Below are 15,704 nucleotides of genomic sequence, written 5' to 3' on the forward strand. Positions count from 1 at the left end.
ACATGTTACTTGTGTAGCCTACTCCACAGGGAACCTTGTTCATGGCTGTGTGTACATGTTCTACCCAATTCATTCCCTGCTACTATCTAAGGTAAAAGCTACTGTATAGCAGGGGAGACTGATAAAATTGTTCCTGATGGATAACATTCTCTGAGGTGTCCCTCTCAGGACTAGGTGCAGTCACTTGACTGGAGCACAAGAACTGCATTTTAGCCATAAGATATAGTTTTATTGAATATGTACCCTGTGATATCAGGAGATTATTTACATAGAGTTGTAAAGTCGCTGATTGTTCATCTTAAAAGAATGAGGATGTAGTAGTAATACTTTGACACAAAAAAACTAACGGTTTTGTGTGGAAAATTATTTTGACTGATATTTCCTGTTGTATCCTCCATCAGTGCTCCTCTGATTATTTTAATCACATTATATCACGTTATTATTGGTTAAGTAATGGAGCAAAAACATGTATGAACAGTTGGCCAACTACTGACCCCTTCATCTCATTTTTATTAGGGATTATTGGCATTGTGGAGCTGGGAGGACAAGCCATTATGTTGGAGTTGGTAACAGTGGCTGCAACGGTATGATGGTCCCTTTACTATTTATGCATTCTAACAATTACATCTACTTATAGTGGCACTGTTCCTTTAAAGCTAAACTCCAGGTAGATATAAAATTCATCAATTAAAGTTATTCTAAAGGCTGAAGGTAAAAAACCTTTAGTGTGCAGCCCCCCCCCCCCTTTAGCCCTCCCCAATGCTTACCTAAGCCCGATCTCAATCCAGCAATGTGAACATGAGCAGCAGCTCTCCCTACTCTTTCCCTCCTCATTGGCTGAGATGCAGCAGCAGGAGCCATTGGCTCCCACTGCTGTCAATCACAGCCAGTAAGGAAGGGGTAGGGCTGAGCCGCACTCTTATGGACACAGAGAACATGGTATGATGACCGAGCACGCATGAGTGCCCCCATAGCAAGCCGTTTGCTATCGACAGGGGGAGGGCCCAAGAGCACCGGCGGGGGACATGAGAAGAGGAGGATCAGGGCAGTTACCGTTGCACAGAGCAGGTAAAAATTAAGTTTGTTATTTTTAAGAAAAAAACAATTTTACCTTTACAAACATCGATTTTCTTTAAAAATGAAAGGAAAAACATGTGTGTATAAATATAAAAAACATTATAAGTAACCCTTTCCCCTATTTTATAAGTGATCATAAACCCTCTAAGCTCCTTATGCAGCTGAGAAAAGAGAGCTTAGGGAGAAGAAACAGCAGTACGCAGAACTTCCCAGTGAATTGCTGTGTGTGGAGGGGGGGGGGGGGGGGGGTGTCAGGACAAGTCTGATCATTGGAGGAGAGAACACCAAGTTCCCAACACAACTAGAGAGCTGATGACGCTGTTCTCTCCTGCCTAGAGTGATCGGTTTTTAATAGGAAAGCGGAGGGCAGGAACATCATATTTCACACAAAGGAATCAATACAAAGAGAACAGGATACTTTCTCATAGAAGTACATGGTACAACGGGCACATATCTGGAATATGACATGTTGCAATTACATATAATTTAAAACAGCTCTATTTATGAATCCATAATTTTTGGTATTTTTAATGTAAGGCATGCAATTTGCTGCATTTGATCTAAAGTGGTATTAAACCCCAAAATAAAAATGAATATATTGTAGCTTACCAATGCGTTGATGTGGTGGCTGCATTTGCTTTTTTTCCTTTTATTTCACTGGGTGGTACTGTCTTAGGGAGTCTGCTTTCGGAATGAAGTAGTAAAGCAGATACCTTTTGGACAGCAGCATTGTCAGTCTGGCAGAGGGTAGTGTTACAAAGTGGAAAAGCAAAGATGGCACAAGGATTGGGGCATACAATAAACGTTATAGAATGAACATACTGCAAACAGCATACTCATGCAATATCTATAATGTCAATAGGAATAAGCATCTAGTAAATAACAGGATAAGGTTAAAAAGCTAAATCAGTATTAAACAGAGTCCCGGTTTGGAATGAGTCTATAAATTGATACACCGCACTAGTGGCAGCTCCCTTAAGAGTGAAGCAGTCTCTGGAAAACAGGATAAAGAAACAAGGTCCTCCAAACTAAGTGCAGTATCTTTCAAAACTGAATTTATTAGAATTCACAGCCAAATGGCTACTCACATGACATCTATGATACAGAGGCATGTATGTCTCTATGGGGAGATCGTGGGCACAGAGGAATCCGGAACGAGGTCCAGAGAGGTGTACCAGAGGGCTGCATCGGTATGTCCACGAGGAGATGTAAAGAGATGGTTACAGCCGGCCTGTTTTCTGCTTGGCAACGTGTGCACCAGCGTGGAATGCACTCGGGTAGTCTCCCCACTTGAACGCATGATGATTTCCACTTGCGTGAAAAAGTTTCATCCAGCCATATTGTGTTTCCAGGAGACGCATCTGACTGCAGAAACCCAGATCTGTCTTAAGTACTCTTGGGTGGAAATAGTATACCACACACCTCCTTCTCTAGGGGGGTGAGTGTGATGGTGCACAGTTTTATAAACTTCCAGGAATTTGATGCATGTATAGATTCGTATTGGGTCGTTGCACTGTATTTCTGGCATGTATATATATCCCTCTCCCGTTTACGGTGGTGGTGCTCTGGATCCTGCTGACATATTTGGCGAGTAGGCCGGATTTGCAGTTGTTGATAGTGGGAGACTTTAACTACTGGCTGAGTCACTCCATGGACTGACACCCAGGTTCGGGGGTCTCTGTCTCATCGAGGGAGTCCCCATTGTTGAGATGGCTCAATGAGGTGGGCTGGATATATGTTTGTAGACATAGGAACCCCTTGGAGGAGCAGTTTTACTGTTTCTCCAAAACACATGAAACGCTATCCATAATTGATTTGGCAGTCGGTAACCCAGCTATGCTCCCATCCATCTTGGAGGCGGTATACAAACCCTGCAGTGTGTCAGACAATCACAAAGTTTAATGGGTCTTGCCAGACTTGCATAAAATCACAGGGCGACTAATCACTGTGAATGCACACATTTTAGTGTACCAACGTCCCGAGACAGTGACAATGGAAATTAATGGACTAATAAATTGGACTTTTTGGCGGTACAGGTAATAAATGTAAAAGATCTATATATAGATAGATTCTGGAGCCAAGTTGGCCTCCAAACTTCCAGAACTGCCAGAAAGCATGCACTGAAAGTGACGTCAGAAAAGGGGAGATTACATGAGGGAAAAACAAGGGGCTGCAAGTCGCAGCAGAGCTAAAACATATTGTCCCTGTCGATGGTGGCCGAAAGAACCAGGATATCTGGAGGTTCAATTCATAAGTGCCCTATAAACCGCTACCATTCAGTTTTTTTCCTGCAAAAACGCTGATGCCAGGAGGAAGACTACTAGGAGAGTTAGAAAATAGTCTAAAGGGACATTCAAAGATTTTTCCTTATCTCATTTCACTGGTATATGACTACTTTTCTATATGTCTAAGATTATATTTATAAAGCATCAATTGTTGTGGCAAAAGTCAAGTTCAGAGAGAAGCAGTGCAAAACACTGGCCACAAATAGTTTTTGCATCTATGGAAGCAAGGAGGCTTTGGTGAATGTGTAGAATTAATGTATATACGAAAATGGAGTGACAGTTAGAAACAAGTGCAGGGTGATATATGTAGCACCTCCCTGACCCTCTGAGGCATGATGGCACCTCAAGAGACCAGTTGGGCTGAGATTTCACCTCAGGATGAATGCCAGTCACTTTTAGGTGAAACAAAGAAGCATTTATTACTCACTCTCTCCATAGAAGAGAGGGCTAGGAGAGCAGATACTGTAGATTAAATCAGAACGCCATCACTGCACAGGAAAAAGGACCTTTAAGTTGATACAGACACTGCTGTATTATAATTACTTAGCAGACATCACCTATATCTTCAGAAGAGTCAACCAGCTCCTACGGTAGTCACAAGGTTCCACTGTAAAAGCCCTGCAGACACCTCCAGTAGGATTCTTCTCTGAGACTCAATCTTGTATCCAAAAAGGAACAGTTACAGACCTCAGCTCCAGACCTAAGTACACCCAGGCCTCCTTTAGGCAGACAGGCCTAAAAAAGCAGCTTCAGCAAATGCACCCTCCCTAGGCCAGAGCCTGGTGGAAGAGAGCTGGCATTAGCCAGCCACAAATATTTATATATTTTTCCATTATGCACCACTGGCAAGCAAACTCCTATTGCTTGACTACGAAAATACATACATTTTCAAAATCCAGACCTTCCGTATGATCTCACACTAATACCAGAGGCTACAGCACCACCTATTGACAGGAGGAAGAACTGACAGCCAGGCTAAACCTAGGGACAACTGAACAAGACACACACTATAACTGGCATTGGCTGATTGCAGCAATACAGACTAAATTTAAAAGACACTCCTGCTCAAGACAGGGTGGCTAAATATTAGACATGTGCATTAGTTTTAGTCCGAATGCATTTTCGTCTGAATTTCGGGTATTTTCGTTATCGTTTTAACAAACGAAAACTAACGCGCAGAATCTGAAATCCAAAAGATCCGACATAAAAAATGCTTTATTTTCGTTGCTACAACAGTTCGATATAGATAGGTGATTCGACATGACACTGACAATAGCGATCTGTGTCTATCGAACCTGTGGTCGAATGCGCCTAACCTTAACTCTATTAGTCCAAGATTATTCTACATAGAGAGGAAAGATTCGACATAGAGAGAAAACATTCGACATTATAGAGACAGTGTTGGGGTAGACCATTCGACATGAACAATGAAGATTCGACAAAGTAGTGAAAAACATACAAGTGTTGAATCTGTCATTGAAGGCCTATGGTGTCTGTCGAATGTTCTAAGAAGATTCGACAAGCAGCTAAACTGTCCAACGCCGCAATCGTACATTTCCGGACAAATGCTCGGCCCATAGGCTATAGAAGAATTTGAATGTTGGTTGACTAGTAATAATAATTTATAAATAGAATTATTACTAGTGTCATACAACATTAGAATTGTTCTATAGCTTGTAGGCGAAACATTCGACCGGAAATGTACAATTGCGACGTCGTACAGTTTAGCTGCTCCGTCCAATTTTCTTAGAACATTCAACAGACACCATAAGCCTTCAATAAAAGATTCGACCTTTTAACGAAACAAAATAAATAAAAATGAGTAACAAAATAAATTATTTTTTTGGACGAAAACTAAATTCCGAAACAAAATATTTCAGTTTGCACATATTTACTAAATATAGATGATGGGAAAAAGGAAGGTTGGGTTCTGAAAGTGTAGGGTGTGGTAGTCATGACAGACTGAGGGTGAGACTTGAATGTACAATATGTAAATGAAATAGAATGTTTGAGGGAGAAAGAGGGGTGTGTTTAACGAAGAGTGGTTATATCAAAGTGAGGGGTGTATGCAGGAATAGTGGGATAGTGGGATGCAAAAAGGGCTGCATAGTATATGTAACTATTTACAACTTCATTTACTCATTATTCCAGTGCAAGGGAGATGAGGAAGCAAAAGCAACCAACGTTTAAAGACCCGATAAATGGATAGGCTTAACACAGATCTTAAATTGGTTCTAAAACTGAAAAGTTTTTTTTTACTTCAATGCAGGATTCAAAATTTCAAGTTCTGAGCCACTAGCCAGGCCTTAAGAGTTACTCGCCACCAGTTGCCCCACCCAACACCTCCCCTGCCCCACCCCTAAGTCCGCCCCTAAACACGCCCTTGTAAATTATCTCATGAAATTACACTGTTAAATATTTCAAGCAGAATTAAGTTCCAAAAATAAATATTAACAACTTTAACAATAGTAACATAAAGCATATCAGTACCCATCTGTGCAGCCTCAGTGTGCCCGTGAACGCAGCCTTACAGTGCCCCATCAATGCAGCCTTACTGTGCCCCATCACTTGCAGCCTTACAGTGCCCCGTCACTTGCAATCTTACAGTGCCCCATCACTTGCAGCCTTACAGTGCCCCGTCACTTGCAATCTTACAGTGCCCCATCACTTGCAGCCTTACAGTGCCCCATCACTTGCAGCCTTACTGCGCCCCATCAATTGCCGCATTACTGCGCCCCATCAATTGCCGCATTACTGCGCCCCATCAATTGCCGCATAACTGTGCCCCATCAATTGCCGCATTACTGTGCCCCATCAATTGCTGCATTACTGTGCCCCATCAATTGCAACATTACTTTTCCCCATCAATAGCCGCATTACTGTGCCCCATCAATTGCAACATTACTTTGCCCCATTAATTGTCGCATTACTTTGCCCCATCAATTGTTGCATTACTTTGCCCCATTACTGTGCCCCATCATCACTTCAGACTCACCTCACACAAACACTGGCACCGCTTTGAGCCGAGGCTGCAGCGCTCTCATCCTCCTCTTATATCACACATACAGCGTGCATCTTCCACTGTGTGTCATGGAGCGGGGTTTGTGTTTGGCGGCACTGTGTGATAAGGTCCCGCCCCCCTAGACCGGCTAATGTGATAGGCAGAACACAGATTCAATCTACTATCACATTAGCTGGGGGGCGAGACCTTGTCACATCGCACCGCCAACACAGACCCCGCTCCATGACACACAGCGGAAGATGCCCGCTGTGTGTGATACAAGAGGGGGAGAAGGAGAGTGCTGCAGCCTCGGCTCAAAGCGGCGCCAGGGCAGTCCAGCCCTGCCGCTCTCTGTGTCCTTCAGCTGACAGTTTCCTGGCTGATCGCTTCAGCCAGGAAACTGTCAGCCTGGTTCACCCCAGCTCCTCACTCGCCCTGGAACAAATTCCACTCGCAAAATGCGAGCAAAAGAGTGAAATTTTGAGGGCTGCTTTAATGCATTTATGCATTAAAGTGGATGTAAACCCACTCTCATCAATTATAAAGTACTGCCATAGTGCTGACCTATAAGGATATACATGCCTCCTGCATGTATCCTTACCTGTCAAATGTGTCCCGTTTATCAGTTAGAAGCCCCCAAAAACAGCAGATTTAGTGGGTGCATCTGTTATCGGCTCTTGGTGGGTGGAGTCATGATGTCAGCAGACTCCCTGCCCACCTCTACACTCCCCTTGGCCAGAGCGTGCACAGGAGAGGCAAAGCGCATTCTTGGTAAAAACAAAAAGCGCGCTCACGGCCCCCTGTCATTTTGAATCTGTACACACATCAATCTCCAGTGACAGTCGAGGATGATCGGTGCGACGGGTCAGCTGTGAGTACTGATCCCCCCTGCATGGCTTTTCATCATCTGCTTCTCTCCCACCCACGGCTTTTACCTGAAAAGCCATGCAGGGAGGATTGGTGCTCACAGCTGACCCGTCGCACCGATCATCCCCGACTGTCCTCAGTGTCTTCCTCTAGAGCCGTGTCCTCCCCTCCGCACCCCCTCGTCCCTCTTTGTGTATTCCCCCCCTCCCGTGTCTCCCACCTACGCCCCCCCCTCGTCCCTCTCCGTGTGTTTACATTCCCCCCCCCCCCCGTGTCTTCCTCCACAGCCGCCGGTGTACCACAGAGCGTTCGTTACTGATCGCTGTGTGTCCTGTGATAACTGAGCAGAGTAACCTGTGTGTTACTCTGCTTCAGTTTATGAATGGAGGGGAGCCGCTGTCTTCCCTCCATTCATCTTCTGTGCAGAGAAAAGGAGTGGGGAATCAATGTCCTCTGTCCTTTCTCTGTCTCAAATGGGAGATGCCAGGGTCTCTGTTTAGACCCCTGACATGTCACCAACAGGCTGATAAAAAAAAAAATATTCCAAAATTGAAGAAAAAAAGATAAAAAAATTAAATTGGAAAAAAAAACAACTGACACCAAAACTGCCCCCCCCCCATACCAACACGGTCTAGAGCCCCAAGACCACTAACACCGACCACTACCCCGCTGACATCGACCACTACCCCACTGACACTGTCCACTGACACCGACCACTACCCCACTGACACTACCCCACTGACATCGTCCACTGACACCGACCACTACCCCACTGACACTACCCCACTGACATCGTCCACTGACACCGACCACTACCCCGCTGACACCGTCCACTGACACCGACCACTACCCCACTGACATTGTCCACTGACACCAACCACTACCCCACTGACATCGTCCACTGACACGGACGACTACCCCACTGACATCGTCCACTGACACCGACCACTACCCCACTGACACCGACCACTACCCCACTGACACTACCCCACTGACATCGTCCACTGACACCGACCACTACCCCACTGACATTATCCCCTGACACCGGGCCTGTATGTGTTTGGTCCAAATGAGATGCGATTTCAGCCATAGAGTTTGTATGGCTGAAATCGCATCGCACAGACATCGCATGTGATCTGAACAGCAGTGCGGTGCAAATCACTTGCGATCTCGCACAGCGCACTAATGTGAACCGGCCCTAAGCTCATTCAGCCTTGCTGGGTATAAGTATAAAAAGTGAGAAATCCACTCCTCCCCTACATAACACATCCTGGTAATATAAAGAAATGTTGCATCTGTGATCAGGTGACCTCAGACACACCACATTGCAATAGAACAATAATAAAATCACTGGAGCTTCTACTCTGCCCAGCTCTGACTAAATACATCTCCCCTAATCACTTGTCTATGTATATTCTGATGGCTGTTTACTGCAGCATACATTTCCTCATCACACTGAACTGTGGATCACACCCCATATGATGAGAGTCAAAACACAGGAAAGGCAGCCAATCCTGGGAGAGCTGGAGGGGGGTGTGAATTGTGAACTTTTTACACAGGATGTGCATGTCTCCAGGCTAGTGCACAATATATGTAAACAACCTGTTACTCAAAGCATGGGGGCAGAACGGACTTTGGTTTTTCTCTATAAGTCCATTTTATTTCACTGAACAATAAAAAGAGGATTGCTCAGAGCTGGATTAACTCTGTGTGGCAAGACTGGGCACAAATGATAGGAAATCTTATTCTCTACATTGTGACATAAAAAATAAAATAAAATAACATTTCAGGTTTACATGAACTTTAAGGTAAAAAACCGCCCAATCTCTGTGCCTCCTCCCGCCTCCCTAAACACTTACCTGACACCATTTTCAAGCCAGCGATGTCCCCATCAGCAGCCCCTCTGTCCTCTCTATTCCTGCATTCACAGGCTTGGCTAAGAGTCCACTGTCACAATACAATGGCACAGTGGGGAAAATTCCCACGTCTACCTTGATTGTGTGGATGGGGAATTGATACAGTTCTTTCCTTTTGGCTGGCTGAAATTTTTTTTAATATGTATACCATGTACAGCAAACACTAGGTTCTAATGAAGCCGTTTTACATGTTAGATGTTCTCTGGTTTCAGGCAACCAGGCCATTGTACAGGGTATATGAGCAGACATACAAACACACCCAAGTCCCAGCATGCCACATTTCCACTCAGTTAGCAACTTTTACATAATCACTTACTGGTCACAATTAAAAAGTTACAATTTACCAGTTTATAAATACTGTACAGTACATAGGCAGAATTAGAAAAGTCTTTACAGTCTGGCAAATTCAGAATAATTTTTAGACAAAATCTATGTACAGTAAAGGAAAAAAGTATCCCCTGCTGATTTTGTAAATTTGCCCACTGACAAAGAAATGATCAGTTCATAATTTAAATAGTAGGTTCATTTTAACAATGAGAGACAGAATAACAACAAAAATATCCAGAAAAACTAATTTAAAAAAAGTTATAAATTGATTTGCATTTTATTGCGTGAAATAAGTATTTGATCCCCTGTCTAATCAGCAAGATTTCTGGCTCCCAGGTGTCTTCTATACAGGTAATGAGCTGAGATTAAGAGCACTCTCTTAGGCTGGGTTCACACTACTACACTACTTTCATCCTACTTTGCTCTGTTTTCAATGTTTCCCTATGAGAGCGTCTTGTAGCGTCCTACACTGGTCCTACACAAGTCGGTCCGACTTTGAAAATGCTCCCTGTACTACTTTTGGTCCTACATTGATCCTACTTCAGGCCCATTGAATATCATTGAAGTCTGACCAAAGTAGTATCCTGTTCATGAAAGTAGGATGGATGTAGGACCAATGTAGGATAAATGTAGGACCAATGTAGCAGAGCAAAGTAGGATCAAAGTAGTGTAGTAGTGTGAACCCAGCCTATAAGGGAGTGCTCCTAATCTCTGCTTGTTACTTGTATAAAAGACATCTGTCCACAGAAGCAATCAATTAATCAGATTCCAATCTCTCCACCATGGCCAAGACCAAAGATCTGTCCAAGGATGTCAGGCACAAGATTGTAAACCTACACAAGACTGGAATGGGCTACAAGACCATCGCCAAGCTGCTTGATGAGAGGGTGACAACAGTTGGTGTGATTATTCACAAATGAAAGAAACACAAAATACCTGTCAATCTCCCTCGGGGCTCCATGCAAGATCTCATCTTGTGAAGTTTCAATGATCATAAGAATGGTGAGGAATCAGTCTAGAACTACACGGGAGAATCTTGTCAATGATCTCAAGGCAGCGGGGACCATAGTCACCAAGAAAACAATTGGTAACACACTACACCGTGAAGGACTGAAATCCTGCAGCGCCTGCAAGATCCCCCTGTTCAGGAAAGTACATGTACAGGCCCATCTGAAGTTTGCTAACATTTGAATGATTCAGAGGAGAACTAGATGAAAGTGTTTGGTCAGATATGACCAAAATCAAGCTCTTTGGCATCAACTCAACTCACTGGGCCGGATTCTGATACATTGGCGTATCTGTCCGGCCCACCTAACGTATCTCCGATACGTTACGCCACTCTAACTTTGGGCGCGAGTTCTTTATTCACAAAGAACTTGCGCCCTTAGTTAGAGCGGCGTAGCGTATGTGTTGCGGCGTAAGGCCGCGTAATTCAAATGGGGATGTAGGGGGCGTGTTTTATTTAAATTTCCCTTGACCCCGCGTTTTTTTACGTTTTACTTGAACGGCGCATGCGCCTGTAAATTCTCCCAGTGTGCATTGCTCTAAATGACGTCGCAAGGACGTCATTGCTTTCGTCGTGAACGTAAATTACGTCCATCCGTATTTGCGAACGACTTACGCAAATGACGTAAAAATGTCAAAACTCGGCGCGGGAACGACGGCCATACTTAACATTAGCTACCCCTCATAGCAGGGGTAACTATAAGCCGGAAAAAGCCGAACGCAAACGACGTAAAAAAAAAGCGCCGGCGGTCGTTCGTTTCTGAATCGGCGTAACTCCTAATTTGCATATTCGTTGCGTAATAATACGGAAGCGCCTCCTAGCGGCCGGCCTGGAATTGCAGCCTAAGATACGACGGTTTAAGACACTTACACCTGTCGGATCTTAGGGATATCTATGCGTACCTGATTCTATGAATCAGTCGCATAGATACGACCGTCGGAACTCAGAGATACGACGGCGTATCAGGAGATACGCCGTTGTATCTCTTTCTGAATCCGGCCCACTGTGTTTGGAGGAGGAGGAATGCTGCCTATGACCCCAAGAACACCATCTTAACATCAAACCTGGAGGTGGAAACATTATGCTATGGGGGTGTTTTTCTGTTAAGGGGACAGGACAAATTTACTGCATCAATGGGCCATGTACCGTCAAATCATGGGTGAGAACCTACTTCCCTCAGCCATGGCATTGAAAATGGGTCATGGGTGGGTATTCCAGCATGACAATGACCCAAAACACATGGCCAAGGCAACAAAGGAGTGGCTCAAGAAAAAACACATTAAGGTCCTGGAGTGTCCTAGCCAGTCTCCAGACCTTAATCCCATAGAAAATATGTGGAGGGAGCTGAAAGTTTGAGTTACCAAACATCAGCCTCGAAACCTTAATGACTTGGAAAGGATCTGCAAAGAGGAGTAGGACAAAATCCCTTCTGAGATGTGTGCAAACCTAGTGGCCAACTACAGATAACGTCTGACCTCTGTGATTGCCAACAAGGGTTTTGCCACCAAGTACTAAGTCATGTTTTGTGAAGGGGTCAAATACTTATTTCACTCCTTAAAATGCAAATCAATATTCATTTTTTGAAATGAGTTTTTCTGGATTTTTTTTGTTGTTATTCTATCTCTCCCTGTTAAAATAAACCTACCATTAAAATTATAGACTGACCATTTCTTTGTCAGTGGGCAAACGTACAAAATCAGCAGAGGATCAAATACTTTTTTCCCTCACTGTAGTTTTAAAGTTAAAGGAAACAAATTGTGCACATTACAGCTAGTGGCATTTTTAGCAATCCTCAGGCTACCCCCACCCCCTCGTAATTCAAAAGTATTTTTTTTTTCATAGTGCCATTTTTTCATTATGTCCACTTGGATAATAGCTGTGATGTCTGCAAATGCATATTTTTACCATGGTGGTAAACTAAAATGATTATCAATTACAATGTCTTGGCTAGATTTCTAATTCATACTATATTTTCCTTCACAGCTTCCAATTGGCTTTGGTACAGCTGCCAATATCAGGGTTGGAATTGCTTTAGGAGAGGGAAACATTGAACAAGCAAAAATGTCTTGTAAAGTTGTACTTTACTGCACAGGTAGGATTTTGTACTCTAAAGAAATGCTACATAGTATAAAACGGAAAAAAAAATGTACCCTGTAGAAAGCCGTATATTTTTCTGTACTGAAGCACATACTGCAGTTGAAAAGAAGAATTGGTTTTTTTTTTATGAAACAAAAGCAAATATCCCATTTATTTTTTAGTCGCACCAGAATCTAATCGCAAACTCAACCCAATGCGACCCAATTTTGCAAATTGCACTGCGTTTTGTGAACTGAATTGTCATTAACTTTACACACACACCCCCAGGATTTCACATGAACGGGTGCGTTTTGAATGCTGTACGGGATCCGTACAGAATACGCAGCGCACGATTGTGAAAGGGAATTCAGTAGAATGTTAAATCTTTTAAGGAAAAATGTTGTATGCATTATATATAATGTCCTCTATATAAGCAGTGCACTAGGCTGCTTGGAGGAATACACCCTGTTAGTGGACAAAATTGCCTGTAAGGTAAAGAATTAAAGGGGTTGTAAAGGTTTGTTTTTTATTTTCGAAATAGGTTCCTTTAAGCTAGTGCATTGTTGTCCTTTGATTTACCTTCTAAATATTTTTTTCTTTGTCTAAATTTCTCACCTCCTTTCCTCCTCAGTAAGCTTGACCTCATCATCCGAGCCATTCTGGCTAGGGGTTAGTCAGCGTGCTCGCCCCCTCCCTTGGGACTACATCCCTGCGGGGAGACGATATGTTCACAGCTTCTCGCCGCAGAGATGTAGTCCCAAGGGAGGGGGCGAGCACGCTGACAAACCCCTAGCCAGAATGGCTCGGATGATGGAGGCAGAACAGGAAGTGAGAAATTCAGACACAGAATTTTTTTTTTAGAAGGAAAATCGAAGGAAAAGGTACAGTAAGTGACCCAACAATGCACTAGCTTAAAGGAACCTATTTAGAAAAAAAAAAACCTTTACAACCCCTTTAAAGATGATCCACAGATGTGGAGCTGCGGTGGCTTAACGTGATTGGCACTGCGCTGACAAGCCATTCACCTCTGCAGCTAGGGGTTCGGATCACGCTCTCGGCTACATGTGAATTGAGTTTGGTGGTCTCAGCCCGGCTCCCGGTGGGTGTGCTATGCGAGGTAAGCCTGCGCTTAGTACGCCCACCCCCCTCCCACAAAAACCACCACACTTACACGCACTCGAAATTGGGTTAACAACACGCACTTTGAAGTGCATAGTCTGGACTAGGTGAGTTGTTACACAGTCAATATTCCTTTAAGATAAATTATGAACAGATACCTACTTAGACGGGCACAACTTAGACGGGCAAGTGCAGTATTCACAAAGCACTTGCTCCGTAAGTTGCGGCGGCGTATCGTAAATCAGCCGGCGTAAGCGCGCCAAATTCTAATTTGCAAGAGGTGGGCGTGTTTCATGTAAATAAAACATGACCCCACGTAAATGACGTCTTTAACGAACGGCGCATGCGCCGTTCGTGAAAGAGTCCCAGTGCACATTCTTGAAATTCTGCAGCAAATCGTCAATGCTTTTGACGTGGACGTAATTTACGCAAAGCCCTATTCGCGAACAACTTACGCAAACGACGTAAAAATTTCAAAATTCGAAGCAAGAACGACGTCCATACTTAACATTGCGTACGCCTCATAATAGCAGGAGCAACCTTACGCCGAAAAAACCTAACGTAAATGACGTAAAAAATTTCGCCGGGCGCACGTACGTTTCTGAATGGCCGCTGAAATCGACGGAAGCGCCACCTAGCGGCCAGCGTAAATTTGCAACTAAGATACGACGGCGTAAGAGACGCCGGTCGGATCTTAGGCAAATTTCGGCGTATCTTGCTTTCTGAATACAGAAAGAAGATACGCAGTGCAGATTTGAATTTACGCAGCGTATCAATAGATACGCCGGCGTAAATTCTCTCTAAATCTAGCCCTAGGTGTGCACATCCAGATGCTGATGTTGCAGATCGGATCACAAAAACCAAGCAATACCCTTGGATGTCCACAAGATGGCGACAAATCCCAAAGGCAGATCCGGACAAACCAACAGTGCCAAGATAAGACACAGGGCTACAGAACCGTTAAATAGCTTAATGTTAATTTTTTTTTTTAATTAAAATTTATTTTTATATTACAAAATACCCTAATGTGTACTGTAGGCTGTGGAAGAAAAAAATTAATAAATAAAAAGAGGGAAAAGGAAAGGAGGGAGGAGGATTGACTGTCCAAGGACCACAGCTATTTGAGAAATGGAACAAAAGTCAGACTGTCATTCAATCTTGGGGCCTTCATGGCCTCTAGTTCCCAAATCCATGGGCTTCATGTTGAAGAACCAGATGATCAAAGTTGCTCCCCCTCTTATCGTGTGGGATGACTTCCAACACCCAACATTTCAGGCAACTGGGGTCAACAAGGACATAAGTTTTAGGCCTCGTACACACGACCGAACATGTCTGCTGAAACTGGTCCGCGGACATGTCCGACCGTGTGTAGGGCCTAGCGGACAGGCTTCCAGCGGACAAAAGTTTCTTAGCATGCTAAGAAACTTGTCCTCTGGAAACATGTCCGTCGGACATGTCCAATGGTTAGTATGACTCATCGGACATGTCCGCTGGTTATGACGTCTAACCAGCGGACCGAAATCCCGCGCATGCGTCGAATTGATTCGACGCATGCGTGGAAGCATTGCACTTCCGCATTTGAGAACGTCGGTGTCTTCTACGTCACCGCGTTCTCTGTCTGCTTGGATTTTGGTCTGATGGTGTGTACACACATCAGACCAAAAGCTCCCAGCAGACATGTCCGATGAAAACGGTCCGCAGACCGTTTTCATCGGACATGTCTGCTCGTGTGTACAAGGACTTAGGTTCACTGGTAACCATTTCTACTGAGTCAGGAATTTATAGGAAATTCAAAAGCTTTCAGTTGTCACAGGAACGGGATATAAGGATGATCTTTCAACAGGGACACCTACACCTACTTCAGTGTCAGTTGTCTGAGAGTTTTTCTCTTCACTTTGGAGATCATTTCTCTGACTTTGTTAATGAAATAATTTTCCTAGTGTGATCTAGTCAGAAAATTAAAGAAACATTTAATAAAGGTCCTATTCTACTCTATCCAAAATTATAAATATGGCTATAGATACACATTA

General features: G+C 43.8%; 1 protein-coding gene across 1 annotated transcript in view; it reads left to right on the forward strand.

Annotated features, from left to right (window-relative positions):
- Positions 1-15,704, forward strand: part of LOC120926667 (multidrug and toxin extrusion protein 2-like) — a 117,961-nt gene that overhangs the window by 76,300 nt on the left and 25,957 nt on the right. The window contains exons 10-11 of the mRNA XM_040336792.1: positions 517-584; positions 12,463-12,571. Coding sequence (XP_040192726.1) covers positions 517-584; positions 12,463-12,571 — 177 coding nt within the window. The remainder of the gene's footprint in view (positions 1-516; positions 585-12,462; positions 12,572-15,704) is intronic.

This window comes from Rana temporaria, chromosome 2 (genome assembly GCF_905171775.1).
Source record: "Rana temporaria chromosome 2, aRanTem1.1, whole genome shotgun sequence".
NCBI lineage: Eukaryota > Metazoa > Chordata > Amphibia > Anura > Ranidae > Rana > Rana temporaria.